At 35.5% G+C, this 16343-nt stretch overlaps 1 protein-coding gene across 1 annotated transcript in view; it reads left to right on the forward strand.

Moving 5' to 3' along the window:
- Nucleotides 1–10331, forward strand: part of TRAPPC9 (trafficking protein particle complex 9) — a 34305-nt gene extending 23974 nt beyond the window's left edge. Inside the window, exon 9 of the mRNA XM_009703806.1 lies at nt 10201–10331. Within this exon, the coding sequence (XP_009702108.1) occupies nt 10201–10331 (131 nt within the window). The remainder of the gene's footprint in view (nt 1–10200) is intronic.
- The last annotated feature ends 6012 nt before the right edge of the window (nt 10332–16343 follow it).

Consider the following 16343-nt stretch of genomic DNA (forward strand, 5'->3'; position numbering starts at 1 on the left):
CCTACACAGATTTGACTAAATGGCATTTCACTGGAGAAAGGGATAAGAATAACCTATAAACCTATAAATAACTGCTGCTACTCTAGAGCATGGAATAATTTAAAACTACCTCTTGTTTTGAGGGACTGCTGAGGCTACTTGTTCCTGTAGGTTCACCTAGCCATATCCTGTTCTCTTGTTTATGTCTTGCTATGACTTTCTCATTTTTTCCCTGTTAAGACTGCTGTACCAAGAGTTCTTGAGAGCTTCAGCTTATTTTTTTAGTTTGAGCTTGTTGCTTGCCATTGCTCCCCTCTGTTTGCCGTTCCTCCTGCCTGTTCCCATAGCGCTCCTCTTCTTTTCCTCTTCTTCTTCGTATTTAGGTCACAGGAAACAAGATTGTAAGTATCAGAAATAAAATGTAAGATAAACAAATATTAATGCCTGATTTTAAAATAAACAAACCACCTTGACGGTAGTACTAGACTTTGAAAGGAGGAAATACATAAAAGTAAGAAGCTAACTGGAAGAATTTAAAAGGAGTAGTATGTTTGCTGATAGCATGGAGGCTGATTAAAGGTGCCATAGTAGATTCTCACAAAGTGTACTCTCCTTCTTCATTAAATCAAAAAACAATGAAAAAAGCAAGGGTAGTTAAAAATTAAAATAAATGCAATTGTGGGAGAAAATAAAAAGTTTACTGTATTAAAGTGGATGTTATGACCAAACATAGAAAGTAGAAGGGAGTATCAACCTGATAAATTAAATGGGGAGAGGGGAAGCCAGAAAAGCCTGGGAAAGATTTGGAGGTGTAACTTGCTGAACACAGGAAAGCTAGTAACTTCTTCAAACATATTAGAAGCAGAAGGCCTGCCAAAAGTGAAACATAGTTGAGGTATAAAAAGAGGGACTCTGGGCAGATTGAGCTGAATCATAAAATTTTGATCAAGGTTTTCTTTTTAGGAAGGAAGATTTTGAGGCTTGGTCCTTCCTCTACAGAGAATAAATCTGTGGAATTCTTTCAAAGTGTAATTAGAAATGGTTTATAGTGGGAACTGATCTGAACTGTAAAATGAGTAATAAATTTCACGTACCAGATAAGGTTCAAAGATGCTAAAAGAATTATAAAATTAAATAGTTGAACTACTAACAATTGCAATTAATGGATTTCTTAAATCATCTTAATTCTCATTTTAAAATTACAACTGGCAAATGAGTCTCTGCAAAATTTTTTTTAAGAGTTCAGAGAGGGATGGAAGTTCTTCTAACTGAAGTAGGTGTGTCTTCAGTGTAGATGTCTGCATGCTAGTCATCCTAATGATCCTGGCCATCCTAGTGATTCTTTGGACAAGATTCATCACTCCCTTTACACATACATGGCTATCTCAGTATTGACTAGGTGTCTGCACCTCACCCTAGTCATAGATACTTCTCTTGAAGTAAGGTAAACCAAATTCCATCCTTTGAACCCATCTGGAGTTCAGTAAATTTGGTATCTGTACTGGTTAAATTATAAGAAACTGTAGTAAATAATAGTACATGTATGGATAATTGTGATCTAATGGGAAGAAGTTGAAACATCTTTGAAGCGTGACTTTTTTCCAAGGAATGATGGAGCATTAAATCAGTGTGATGATTAGTTAATACAATGTTCCTGAATTAAAAGAAAAAAAAGGCCTTTTGGTACATTGTTTAATTAATGATTAGAAGAGATGAAAAGAAACAATAAGTGAATGGGATTATGGTGTTGAGGAAAGAGATTATTAGTTGTGTGGCCTTTGCTTTTCAAAACAGTTGTAAGCTGTTAGGAAACTGGCAGAAATGGCAATATTGCAAGTTGTTACTGAGCCAGGGTTATTTAGAAGAGTTTCTAGAGTAGACTTGATTGTGATACTGTTTTTTGAGAGTGGAAAGTAAGAGATCCTGTGTTGGAAACTTTCTCTTAGAAGGTCTTATGCTGACTGTCACAAGTAATCCCCTGAAGCGTGTGTAACACACAGCAAAGCAGTTGGTGCTTACAGCTTCTCTCCTTTTGTGCTGCCATACTTGATAATATAGATGTAACCTGTCAGCACTTGTCAATGTTTTGTAGTCATAAGGACGTTATTCCTGAATACTGCATTTAAATTAAGACAGCATTTCCCCCAGGATCTTGTATAGTGTGTAAATTAATTTTTAGAAAGGTAAAAGTGATTGATTTCAAGGACTGGAAAGAATGAAGCTTTAATCAGACTGAACAGAGGATATAATGAAAATTAAAGCTGGATCTAAACTTCTGAGTTGAAGTGAGGTTTACTTAACTGACACTAATGAACTGGTTTTAATGCACTGCACTGTATTTTAGTTGACAAAGTACCTGCAAGTTGTTTCTGTCTAATTGATAAACCTTTCAAAAGGGAGGTAGTTTGGTTGCTCTTATAATATTAACTGATTTCAGGATGGAGACTGAAATCTTCTCTAAAATTACGAGGGAATATTTGTAGCAGCATGGTAGATTCTTTGCCATTAATTGGAAATCTTTTTACACTTTCAGCATAGTGCCATATCTTATCTGTGTACGTATATCTAAAAAGTCTGTGTGTGTATAAATATAAAAAAAAAGTAATTGAACAAACTTGTTGCCTCGTGTGTTTGATGTATAGCAGTGACACAATATGGCGTAAGAATGAATATTTTAAGAAAAGTTGAATGTAAATGCTTTCTGACATATTGTAATAAAAGACTTTGGAGATTGTACATGAAGTAGGAGGAAGCTTCTTAGAAGCTGCTTAACTCTTCTTATTCATCATAGTACCATGAATTTTGCTGCTTTTCATCTAGTTCTGTGTTTTCTTTGATTATGTACTATAAAACTTCAGCACTGTTATGTGCTCTTGTTCCTGGGAGTTGTTTATCTGCAATACTTTCTCCTGCTTTTTTAAAAACTTTTTTTTTTTTTAAATTCAAAATAGTAGCAGCAGGGTGAAACACACTGGTCTTGTTTTATTCTTTTAAAATCTCTCTTTGGAATTGGTGTTTTCTAGAGACAAGCTGGCTTATTAAATAACTTCACTCAAACTGCTTTATTAAGGAGGTGTGATTTATTTTCCTGAAATACATGTCTTTTTTAGACTATGTAGAAAGTGAAGGTTGCTAAGAGGAAAACCACAATACCTATACATGTTTATCCATTTTAAATAATGATTTGCTTATCCTTGTGTTCCTTGAGTAACTGTGGATCAGATCCTAATTCAGTGAATGTTTTTTTTAAGTGGAATAAAGGAATGAGACTGAGTAAAGTAGGAACAGCGATAAAAGATTTAATTTCATTTACGTAGCACAAAATATGAAGACCAACAGTTTAAGTCCTATGTTATATGAAAGAAAAAATAATGTACTGTGAATAAAATGAAGACTGATCCGAATTGTTTAGCATTGTAAACAAACCTGAAAGTCTTTCACACGTGATTTACCTTTGTTAGACTTGCGTGTTGATGAGGTAAAGACAAAAACTCCAGCCAATACTGTATCCAAATTCTTAGGTAAAACAGAAGCTCAATCATTACAATAAAATAGTGCATTTCTTCGTGACAGAAGCTTCCTATTAATTTGTTTAAAGTCATTCATGAACAAAGTGAAGTTTCTGAGCTTCAGCTTAAAATTCCTATGTTCATGTAGATACCTCTGATTTTTGAAGAAGCCTGATTTGATTAATTGAGGGAAAAGACACAAGTGTTCAGTTGAAGACCAGCTGCAAAGCTTTTGTTCCAGAAAAAAAGATGATTTTGAGGAAGACATACTTTAATTGGCAATATGAAGACATGAAGAATTTGTGCTGTATTTTTAAGAGCTAATACTTTTGTACCAAAGGAAGCTATTTTAGAAGATGCTATGTTACTAAAATTCAAATAAATTTTATACAACACTTACCAGACTCAATACTGCTGTCTTTAGTCTAAATCCAAATGAAGTCACTGGAATCAAGGCTGCTATTGAAAGTGGCACTTTATATTTCTTTTTACATATCCATGTTTAAAAGGGGATCATCCACATATACTTTGGTGAGCTCCTCATATGATGTCCATTGAGTATGATTGGATCTGCTAAGCAGAGTGAGCTCTAGGAGTGATAGTGAAGAAATGTTTTTTCAAAAGGATCGGAAAAGCCAACTCTATGTTAGTAGAGAGTGCTGACATGTTTTCATTGTAAGTTTTCAGACAGTTGTCTAGTTTTTTAAACAATTAAACTGTCCTTTTCTCAAGCAAGAGTCACTTCTCTTTGTATCAGTAGTGGAGGCATTGAAACATTGAATCATGATAATCCTCTCTGGCCAAATTCCTGTGACTTTGCATAGCAGTATTTCAGGAAAAATGTCCTACAGAAATTAGCATGTTGTTTTTGCTATCTTCTGTCTCTGTGCTTCTTCCACCCAAAATACAAAATCAGATGTGTTTAACAGTTATGCCATTGTACCTGTAAATTTTTACAAAGCTTACTTTGCTCAGAGGCAGCTTTGCAGCAGTCCTTAACTTGATTTATTGTTACGGAAGTTATCTGTGCTTAATTTGCTCCACTTTATGTTAAAGTAAGTATTCTGATATTTCTTACAATGAGAAAATCATTAATAATGTTCAGTGGTTTACATACTGATTTTGTATGTACAAAATATATTTTTGTAGTATTTAAAGTATACAGACATCTGAAGTTGTCAGATACGGTGAAGAGCTAGATACTGAAATTTTAATGGCATGTTTCTGAACGCTGACTTCAGCTGCGTCAATTTTTCATGAGATTTTACCTAAAATTATTTTTGTGCTAGCGATGAATTTCAAACTGGCTGTGACTTAATGTGTATACATTTTATATAATTGTTAAAAGTCTTTTAACAGAAGACCGTGGTGTGATAGTTTCTTCCCATTCTCTCTCTGTGGTGGTCATCTTAGAAGCAGAAAACATTCTGCTTCTAACAGACAACTCTTCTATTTTTGTTTATGTTGAAAAGATTATCTTCTCCCCACCCCCCTTCCTGCAAAGTTGGTAGTAAAGGTGATAATTTCTTTTTCATAGATGAGCTATTACACAACCAATAACTGAATGCTTTTGCTCTCATTCCCTTCTTTGTGTGGATGGAGCCACTTTCTTTGATGATGTTCATGATGATCTGTTCATGAAAGTGGGTCTAGCTCTCTGGGTAGCGTAGATTAACTATTTCCTTGTTGTTTCTGCTCTTCTCCATGTCAAACTGTGAATTTTACTAGTTTTAGTCTCCACTGTATTTATTTAGAGATTTATTTTGCTTGATTCTCAAAGAAACAGGATTCATATAATATGCTGTCTGCTGGTGCCTTTCTGGTTTTCCCCATAAGAATAGCTTTTGAATCTATTGACAAAACATGGTGTGGAGAACAGATCGGAGATGTTAATTTTGTGCCAGTTCCATGACAGTTTTTTATACATAGAAAAAGTAGATGCTAACAGTGCCCTGAGGGGGCAAAGACAGACTGTTAATTCTCACTCGCTTTGGCCATTTTGTCATCCAGTTGACCAGTCAACTTGCATGTGCTCCCTCTCTAACTGATGACGTAATGAATATAGGTACGAGTCTGAAATGTAGCTGTTCAGGGCAGTATAAAAATACAGCTAAGTGCTGAGATTTAATGCAGTAGAGAATATTGGAATGAAAACCCAGCATTCCTTGCGTTGCTTTTAAAGCAACTTGTTCAAGTATCGAATCTCTGAGCAGTTTGAAGTCTTTTTTACTTGCTCCATGTATTTTTCAGAAAAATATTAGAGATGCTGTTTGTTTACTAAAACTGCAGAGAATGCTGTTGTCTAGTACCTATCAGACTTAATGTAATGGAAAAACAGGTGGTGCTTGCCTGCAAATTAGAGAAGACCTGCTCTGTTCTGCTGAATTAAACAACCAAAATACTGAATTAGTGGATTGATCATGCAAGTCTTGCTAAAGCACTTCGCTTACAATATTAACTTGCTTGTGGTAGTGAAGAGTAATGTACTGAGTATATAAATAGGATGGTTACTGCCGTTTGCATCTATCCAAAACTAGAGTTGAGGGACTACGTGAAAGGTCGTGAAGACCTTTGCATACATGCTGTAATTTAGTGATTAACTTCAAGGTAAAAAGTTTGTAGCAGTTAATGTCTATGTATATTCAGTTTTGACTTCAGCTTTTGTGAGGATCTTAATGTATTTTGTGACCTTCTTGAAATTCTTTTTTAGCTTAAAGAATAGACTGCGTCTTGATGGCAGGGTGATACTGAAGATCTCCCTGGTAGCAGACACTGACTTTTTTTTTTCATCTCTAGTTGTAAGAGGGCTCACCAAGCAATTTTCTTTTTTTTGGGTGCAAAAACTACAGTTTCTCTTGCCTTTTCTGCTGTCACACTGACTTTTCTGTCTTGTTACCTGTTAGTAGTAATTTATCAAGGAGGTGTTTGACTCTTTGTTCCTGAGAGAGTTGGGTAGGCCAGCTGGCTGCCACTTCTCAGGGGCTGACTGCTGCAGGAGGTCTCCTCAGACTTCTCCTTTGTGAACATTATTTGTGGTTTTCAAGGGGAAAGGAAAAGCTCGGCCAGCACAATGAACCATGGGTACTAGTTGTTTTTTTTTTTTTGGTTAAAATGTTGATTCTGAGCTTATCACCAGGGGAAAATTGAAGTCAGAAGGCTTTTAACTGTTTGTTTCCTGACTTCCTTTTTCAGTATTTTAGCAAGTTGCACAAGGAAACAGAAAGTTGTTTGTCTTCCAGTGTAATTGGTGGATCAGACATAAAATGTTCTCTTTCTTCATTCTACCTTGCTTTAGGTTGTTCTGCAAGGGACACAATGACTTGATCAAAACAAGAGCAACCAATTGTTTGCCAGAGAACAAGTGTTATATTTTTAATATTTGACTTAGTTTTTAATGGGTAGTGACTGAGGCAAAGTACAGACATTTTAAATTTCTTCAAATATTAAAGAGCTAAAACATACAGGTATAGCAATTGTGTTGTTCTAATTTTCTCTGTTATCTGCCAAGACATGAAATGCTGTTTGTGTGGTACTGTTAAATCATGGTTACTGAGATGCCTAAAAATGTTAGTCTGTAACTGACTTACTTTCCTGTCCTGATCTGATTTTTTCAACGGCTCCATTATTGCGAAATACTGCTTCACATTATTGTGAAACTAGCAGAAAGACTCTTCTTTTTTCACATTTATTAGCTTTCAGTCACAAAAGGTTTCTAACTGTGCAACTGAGGCTTTCAGATTTTTGTGTTCTCATATTAGAATAAGGTTTGAAGCAGCTTTGGGACAAAACCAATGTTCATTGTGTTCACATGAAGTAGTTAAGCACGAAATTTACCAAGAATATTGGTGGACTTGCAAAATTTTCAGTTATCAGAAGCAGCTGAAAAAAGGTAATGAAAACAATTTGGTATGAAATGGGGAAATTGTGCTATGAGGTTATACTGAACAAATTGAGAAGTATGTGCTCGAATGGCAGTACTGACTGTGACTTTGTTCAGCGTTATTTGATTGCAGCCATTCTACGTTCCTGATCTTTCAGTGAGTCTGGAGAGAAACTGGAGAAAAAAAAATTCATGAATGTAGTTATTCCAGATGAGAAAATAACCCGTCGTTTCTCACTCAATAAATGAGTCTATAATACTTACACAAGAGTATCCAGTAGTGTTTCCAGCTGCAGTACAGGCTTTTAAAGCTGTTGAGGTGAATTCATAGGTCAAAGGATCAAGTGGTGATTGCTTTCCAGCATGAAGACACTAGGTGGGTAAAGACCTCCAAGAGTAGCTCTTCTTTGCAAAGAGAAAGGTAAATAGCGGTGTTAAGTGTTTCAGTCACAGAGAGTCTTCTGAACTATGGGTCAGGAGACTTAGTAGTTGAATAAATCCTCCTAGGAGGTTCATGCAGTTTCTGATTGTGTCAAAATACGATGACAGCCAGGCAGATGCTAGGAGAATTCAGAGCTGTTTGAAAGTAGCAGTCTATAGCAGGTTTTTGGCAACCATTAGGCTTTGCAAATTTGACTGAGTAGAGAAGTTTCTATCACTTGTTCATACCACAGAGGTCAGGTAGCAGAGGCGCTCGGTCAAGGGAGAAAGGCTCCAATGTTTGCTTTCAGAAGTGGCTCTTGGGCAAGGTCATGCAGCACTTGCTCCTTTGCATCATGAATGCTTCTTGTGTCCTATTGATGTAGATGCCTTTAGCATCTCAGCTGAGATGCGGTGCTAAGTAAAAGGTAGTAGAGCTGCTGGCTTGGCAGCAACATGTTTTAAACTGCATTTCATACAGTATCAGCATAGAAAAATGTCTTGTTTTAGCCTTGTCTTTGCAGAAAGCATGCTGAGCTTCTACTGTGAAATAAAAATCCATAAACAAATTCTTTTTGCAAGTGGCAGCATGCTTTCTTTGAATACAGTAATTGACAGTGTTTCACACTAGGAGATGAAAGCCAGTTCTCCAGAATGACAGACCTCCGGTTTCAAGCAGAATTAAGCTCCTATTGTAGTATGTCTTCATCATTCTTAGTACCTGTGATGCTTTCCATCTCAGTGGATTCTACTTGTACAATATGCCCTTGCTCGCATAACATGGCAAATAACAACCTGAAAGCTGTAGCCTGAAATTTTTATGAAAATACTCAGTCTTGAACCACTATAATTTCTGGCTGTGCCATGCTGATCTGAGTGTATGTGTACGTCTAGCTGTGTGTTTTTGGGAACATTTCCTACATGCAATTAAAATGTGGTGAGTGGCTTAAGAGACAGTTCAGTGAAACATGGACACAAGCAAGGCGATTTGTCAGTTATATGTCATTAATTTCATAGTGAAGGCAATTACAATCAATGTTTATTTGCTTTGAAAGAGTATGTACTCATGGCCTTAGAAGCTTACAAACTAAGCTGGATTGATGTGGGCAGCACAAACATCAGCGGATGTTTGTGCCTTTCAAGGCCCAAGATGGTGTTTCAGGCAGTGGCATGGTTTACAGGATATGTTTCTCTCACATTTTTCTCACTCCTCCATCTCAGAGCATTTTTTTTTTTACCCTTTCTTAAATACGTTGTCACAGAGATGCCACCAGCATAGCTGATCGGCCCAGCTTTGGGCAGTGGCGGGCCCGTTTTGGAGTTGATTGGAAGTGGCGCGCTCTGACAGGGAGCTACTCCTGGTCTCTTCTCCCAAAGGCAACCCTACAGCACCCCTTGCTACCGAAACCTTGCTGCATGAACCTAATACACTTGTCTAAGAATTTTTTTTGGGAAAAGCAATATTTGCTATCACCCTTCCCTTTTCTATTTCGTTTTATCATTGAGTATTTTGATCTTTGAAGTATATTCTAGAAACAGTTTAGTTATTGAATAGTTATTTTTGTTGGTAGCACAATATGTGCTTTAAAACAATATAGGTCTAAGACTTTTCAGCTATCTCATTCTCTCCTCTAAACATACACTCTCAGCCTTATTTCTGTTTGCAGATTCCCATTTCATCAGAGGAATGTAATTTTGTGTTCAGGCCATATACTTCCAAATAGACTTTTTTTCTGGAGACACAATTGTATACATTGTTGAAAATAATTGTTGGATAAAATTCATAGGCATTTATTAAACATTATTGAAGATAGCCCAAATAATGTATGTCTGTTTGAATGTTCTAGTATTTTTAAGCAAAACCAAAGAAAAATTTTCTTACCAGTTGTTATGATTTAGTAGCATAATATAGTACAATTATTTTAAGAATTAGGTAGTTTTAACACAAGGTGACATCAAAAATAATTGGTTTCTCTTCTTTGCCTCTGGTATTGTTTCAGCTAATGTTTCAGAGCAGGGCTTGTTCACATAACAATGCTATTTATTAATTATTAATAAACTTAACATGCTTGAGGACATTTATGTTGGATATGTAGATTTACTAGATGAATTGTAGAAATTTTTATTTTGACAATAAAAAAATTAACAAAAAAAGTATAGACTGACACTTTCTGAAAAGTCCAGAAAACTGTCTTACTTAAGGTCACTTAATTATATTTGATCCATCCATTAAGGCTTCTGGAGCATAACTCTAAGCACTGTATGCAAAATTAGTTGGCATTCCATTAGAGTTATTTTGTATAAATATAAAAAAACAGGTAGAACTTTAGATTATAACTTCATCTTAAAATTCTCTTATATGTAAGTTTGAAATTGTTTTTTAATTTTACTTTAAACAAATCTGTTTTCTAGAAAAGAAAGATGTAACACAGAGCTTGGAAAGCTACACAGCAAAATGTCCTGGTACAATGGAATTTATCACTCTTCCAGATGGTTTGAAGTTACCTCCTGTTCCATTCACCAAATTGCCTATTGTGAGGTAAGACTCAAAAATACAATCTTTAACTTTGCCACATTACCTGTCAAACTTTAAAGGATACTGGAAGGATGTAGTCCTCTCAGTTTACGTAAGTTGTTCACAATAACATGGAAAAATGTCAAAATGTCAAATTGTTTTGAGAAGTTCTTAGGCAAAAATAGAGCCTTTGAACAGAAAATACTTCTTGTGGCCTTTAGTTTCAGAAGGAGAGAGGTGTGTTTTTTTTTTTTTTTAAACTGTCATTCAAGAGTTTCCAATACAATCGAAGAAAAGTAGTTTGTAATTTCAGCCGAGATTTAAGTTAGATACCTGATCATACTGTGGCTTGGAACTCAGCTGGAACTGATGCTTTTTGTAGCTGTCCCCTTCCAGATGCTGCGTTTTCAAGATGACACCTTCACCAGGCTATTCTAAATCTGTATTCCTTTTTGTGCCTGTGTGCCAAGGCACATGCAGTCAGTCCAATGAATAATACCTTGTTTAGATTAAAGCCCAGCATGAAGTATAAGAGTGTCATGGTTTAACTAACCCCAACTGGCAACTAAGCATTGTCAAGAAGTGGCTTTTTGAAGGAAAGATAATTGCTATTCAGAAGAAATATGGTAGAAGTTATTGAAAAGAGTTCTCAGAGAGATTTGAGTTCTCAGTGAGATGTCATCAAACATTTCATGAAGCAAGGGTTCTGGTATCACAAAGAGGTAATAAAGTGTATAACGAGAGAGTGAAAATTATAATTATTTTCAGATTACTTTTAGTCTCGAAAATGAAAATGAATGTTTTACTCTGACCATTTTTCATGATACAACTAGTTTTACTATGTTCTAACTTCTTCAATTTTTGTTTTCCACATTTACTGAAGAAAGAGACCTTGTCTAACAATTTTTAGTGCGTTTAACATGATAGGTCTCTTCACAGTAACAATTTTGTTGCGTGGGAGATGCTCAATCAAGGTGCAGGTTTGGAGCATATGGTTCTATGTGATCAGATGGAATTGTGTGCAGAATCAGAACGGTCACACTGTTTCCAGTGATGTCCTGGAAATAGTGTTTTGTCTCCTGGGTCACTCCACTTTTAGTGTGTACTCACAGGGGGAAAAAAAAAATGCATCTTCCCTGAGGTCTTCCAGCATTGTCCTCTCAGTGGATTCAGTTAGTGCTGACAAGACATGTGGGATGACTTTGTAGATAACTGCTTTGTGTTGCCTGTTCAGTGGTGCAGTGTATACTTTTGGCTGGAAAACATGCGATGTGGACGTAAGATCCCAAAAGCTTAACTGTTAGAACACAAAGCGACATATTACGGTGGGAAAGTTAGTTGACTAATTTATTATCAGCTGACCTTGGGGTTGATTATGTTTCACAGACAACCTATGTATAGAGCTAAACTAGTCATATTTGACTATCCTAGATCATACCTGCAATGAAGACACATAGGTAGTCCCTTCCAGGTTTTTCTAACCTAATTTAGATACCTGCTTTAGGACAAGTTGAATTACCCATGTACATGGACTGTATTGACTCATTTTCCATTGGCCTTAGGGATGGCCAGTGACAAGGTCAGGTAACTGTGTGTGTGTGTTAGATGAGTTCCCTGGTAAGTACATTCTGAAGGCAAATTCCCAGATAAATACATGGAGGAGGCCTGTGTTTCTTCTTCTGAAAGTTTTTAGCCTGCAAACTTAGTGCAAATTTTAACCTAACCTTTTTTTTTTTTTAGAAAGAAAAATTGAATAGTATTAAAAAAATGGAAGCTAATTAAGCAAACTTGTATAGTCCTTTCTAGTACTTGAGTTATGTGACTGTAGAGAGAAGTTAAAGCAAAAGCTTCCCTGAAAATGTTATTAAGGCAAAATACTTTCTTTTGAGATCAAGAGTGCTGTCAGCCACTTAGTGCCTCTGGCAGATCGCTGTTCTAGCAATAATCTTGGTATTACACAGTATAAAACCAGAACTACTTTCCTTAATCTGTGTATGGTATCTGTCTGCCTTGGCTGTCAAATAGCTGCAGAAACGCGATGCTAAAGTTCTCTTGTGAGACTAACCCTTAACTTGTGCTAAAAAAGCAGCATTGTGTTTAGCTGTGAAGTACTAAATCCTGAATTAGTCTCAAGTTTTTGCTTTTTGCTTAACTTTTAAACCACAGAGGAGGTGGATTGTACTGGATGTATTTCATAGTGCTTTCTTGTTCTTCTGCATGCTCAATATTGAAGAAAATTCAACCCTGGAAGATACGGGAAATGCCAATTGAATCCTTTTTTTATAGGAGTTGTGCATATAGAGACCAGTCAAAACTTTGGCAGCAGGTTACCAAGACTTCAATGGGAAAGGCTCTGCCTCACTGCAGATGTTTTGTACGCTGGGAGAAGGGGACAAGCACATTACATTTACTTTTTATTCCGACAGCTAGCTTTAAGAAATTGCTCACCATCCAGGTGCTTCCTTTACACTATCAGCTTGCGCTGACCCGGCTGTGGTGGGAGTGTTGAAAATAGTTGCTACTGTTTTGCCATGGGGTGAGGAACCCAACATCAACATTATTTAAGTTAAGAATTGCTGTTTGTGCTCCTCTCCTCCTCCCTCCTCCTTCTTGTCTTTTGAGAGTTCTATAAAAGCCATAGTGATAAAAATACATAATCCAACAAAATACTAGTTGCATCTAAATATAAAGCTTCCAGTTACATCTACACAACAGACCTAGTGTATTGTAGAGCTGTCCAGCTGGTTGGAAAATAGCTGTGCTGCAGGACTGCAGAGCTCTCTGAGCTGAATCATGCTAAATTTTGAGACATAAATTGTAAGTGTGTGGAAAGGTGGTTTTGATCAATGTTGAATAACCTAATCTTATGATTCAGTCCATGCTAAAGCCCTGTAGAGACACACACAGTTACTGATGATGATGAGTTCTGTTTACTGTTGGCATTTCATGGTCTACTAGTTTTTAATTCATTTAATGTGGAATGCTTATTTTGGATGCAGATTTCTTAATCAAAATACTGTCAAGCATTAAAATGCCACAGTGAAATTGGAACCTAGTTGCACTGTTACCTTTTTCTCCCCCATACCTATAAAGCAATAGAAGAGATCTGGCTTGGCAAAATCTTTATATTCCATTACTCATCTTAACTAGTATTTAAGGTCTAGCTGTCCTTTATTTAAGTATGGTATTCTTTATAGTCTTTTTTTGTGTGTATCATGTCTTTTAACTAGATGCTTGGTCTATTATTGACATGCTTTAAATATTATCATATTGTTATGTGGTTTTTTTAGCTTTTTTTGACATTTCAAATCCTGTAGTGCAATCTGGAAAGCCGCTTCATGAATTTTTATTTGTTTTGATGAAGCTTCATAAATTAAAATCATGTTGGTTTGGAAAGTATTCGATTATAGCATACTATGAAATCATCATCTAGTATTTTGTCAAATAAAAAAAGAATAATTTATTGTCTTTCTAATCTAATAGATGCAGTATTCCCATTTTCATAACTTACCTGTGTTAAACTCATTTTCTTACTAATATACTTCAAAGAAGAATTTTCTTCCTTTTCACCACTGATGTCTTTAGTTGTCCTTTATATACTTTTCTTACTACTTTAAATTCACTTGGTGCCATTTTTTCCTTCCCTCTGTTTACTTAGTAGAGTAGGGTTTTTTAAAATTATTTTCATTTCCCCTTTAAGCAAGGTTGTTTTTAGTTAATACAAATTTTTCCAAATACAAGATTTTTATCTTCTGGGTAGCTAGTGAAATTATTTTGTAATTCCTAATTGTCACTCATTTGAATTCAGTTGGGCCAGGCCAGAGTCTAGAAAATGTATGTTATTGAAGCTTTTCACACAAAGGAATTAAAAAATTTGCCACGTTCTGTGTATGACCTGTGAGGGTATAGCTGTCTAACATGTGGTTGGAGGACATTCCTTCCACTGTCAGGCATTAAGATAAAACAAGTTATTCATGGGTATTTATATAATAATGATGGATGAACCAAAGCACTCCTCTCTCGCTATAAAATAAAATTCCTTTTTATCAGCACTTTCTCAAATGTAATGTTTGTTTCCCCAAATAAGTGTCAGTTACATGTTTTGGTTTAAGTTGCATTCTAATTTGTAACAAAATTCTATCAGAAGTTTTAAAATAGGAAATATTCAGGAATCTGTCATAGTTTCTCTTTATTCCTCAGGCTCGTTGTCTGTTATTTTGCATTTGTTTATGATGCTGATACTAAGTATCACCAACAGATAATATATGGATGTGATTGATTTCTGGTTCCAAAATACTTTTAGTGTTATCTAGTAACTTCTTATCAAGTGTTTATATCACAGAGATAAAATGTTTGTGTAGTGTTACTCTTACAGGTTCATTATTTTTCAGCAATAGCACGTTATCATGGTATTCTTGTACGTATGTACTTTTTATTAGTGTGATATTGATATAACTGTTCTTTATTGTGCTGAGTTCCTAAATGTGCTGAGGACTTAAATTACTTTCATGTTCTCAGTAACAGTTTATTGTTTTGACACTAAGTATAATTCTGTAACTTTGGTAAGTGAATGACTTCAATGATATCCTGTAAGTGATGCAAAATGGTTTTAACAAAATACGTATCTGCTTTTCAAAGTGAAGATACTTGATTTTAAGTTGTTTGTATGACCTTTACAGTTGAAGGCGGCAGGTTTCTTTCTTAGTGTGCCAGTGCTCTTGCCATAGTATTTGAAGAACTTCATAAAACATGAGAACTTAATCATGTACTGTAACATTTATAATCTCTTTAGTTTATTATGGCATTCTCAAAGAATTCTAGTGAGATAAGTTTTACTGTGGGAGGTGGACGTAGGGAAGGAGGGAGTTAATCTTTGAACAAGTTGGGGTTTTCTAGCATTCTTGCACTTGGCCTCTTTATAGGTTTTAGAACTCTGGTAGGGTTTTAGCTAGACTTTGTTGTTGTTCATGTCTTGATACCTGCCTACTGTAAGTATCTTTTAAAAGTTTACTGCTGGAAAGTTTTGTAAGCCTTTTATTTCATTCTTGCCTGTCTACCTCAGTTTGGTGGGATGCCTCTAGCAATTAACAAAAAATGGTAGTTTTACTCTATAGCATTTTTTTTTTACTTGAAAACTAAATTTTAAAAAAGTTGGAGATGTAATCCATGAGTGAGTGTAAAGGGGAGATTCTCGTCTCTTGATGATGTTCTTAATTAAAAGCACAAATACTTCAAGCTTATGAGACAGTAGGAGAATAGCTGTGATACTGAATGGTGCCTTTATTCATGTTTTGTTTCTCCTTTCCTCACTCCTTCGTGACTCTAAGTAACTAGGAGTCTTACAGGCTTTTATAATGCTACTACTCTTACTGAATATCCATTAATGTATTGCTTGTTCTTATGCCCAATATTTAGTCTTTAATTTCCCATCAGCATTGGAAGACCAGTGATTTCCCTGCATGGTATTGTAGGGATTTGGATCCAACAGGGATATAGTCTAATAAATAATTCATTTTCTGTCTATTTTTAATTGCTTTCTGGTTGTTCAATAAACCCACTCAGATTTCTGGGGTGTTTCCTTCATTCTAGAGGCAACTCTGTGCATTTTAACTGTTTTAAAATCTGTTTTATTCACCTTGGAAAAGTTCTTTATTTGTATTACGTTGTCCACTGAAATTTTGTCTAGTTTGGGTTTAAGTTAAATATTTGGTTGCTTTCTGCACTGGGCTTGTGGTGTATCTGTTGTTCAGTCTGCACTTGTAACTTTATAGCTGGATTTCAAATCACTGATCTGGCTAGTTTTGGTTTTGTTGGTTTCTACAGAAGATGTTTTTCCTTTGGTATTTGTTTTCTGGAGAGTTTCTGAAACTTTGTCTTCAGTTTACTTGGGTTGGTATTACTTTCTTTTGTATTGTAAGTATTTACTTCACGTATTCTGTTTCAGGTATTTTAATCAGTACCTACACAGAGTGTCATTTAGTATTTATCAGTTCATTTTTAACACAACCATCTATTATAAATAGAATAAATAAAATAAAAT

Source organism: Cariama cristata, unplaced genomic scaffold (genome assembly GCF_000690535.1).
Source record: "Cariama cristata isolate BGI_N322 unplaced genomic scaffold, ASM69053v1 scaffold5007, whole genome shotgun sequence".
NCBI classification, from domain to species: Eukaryota; Metazoa; Chordata; class Aves; order Cariamiformes; family Cariamidae; genus Cariama; species Cariama cristata.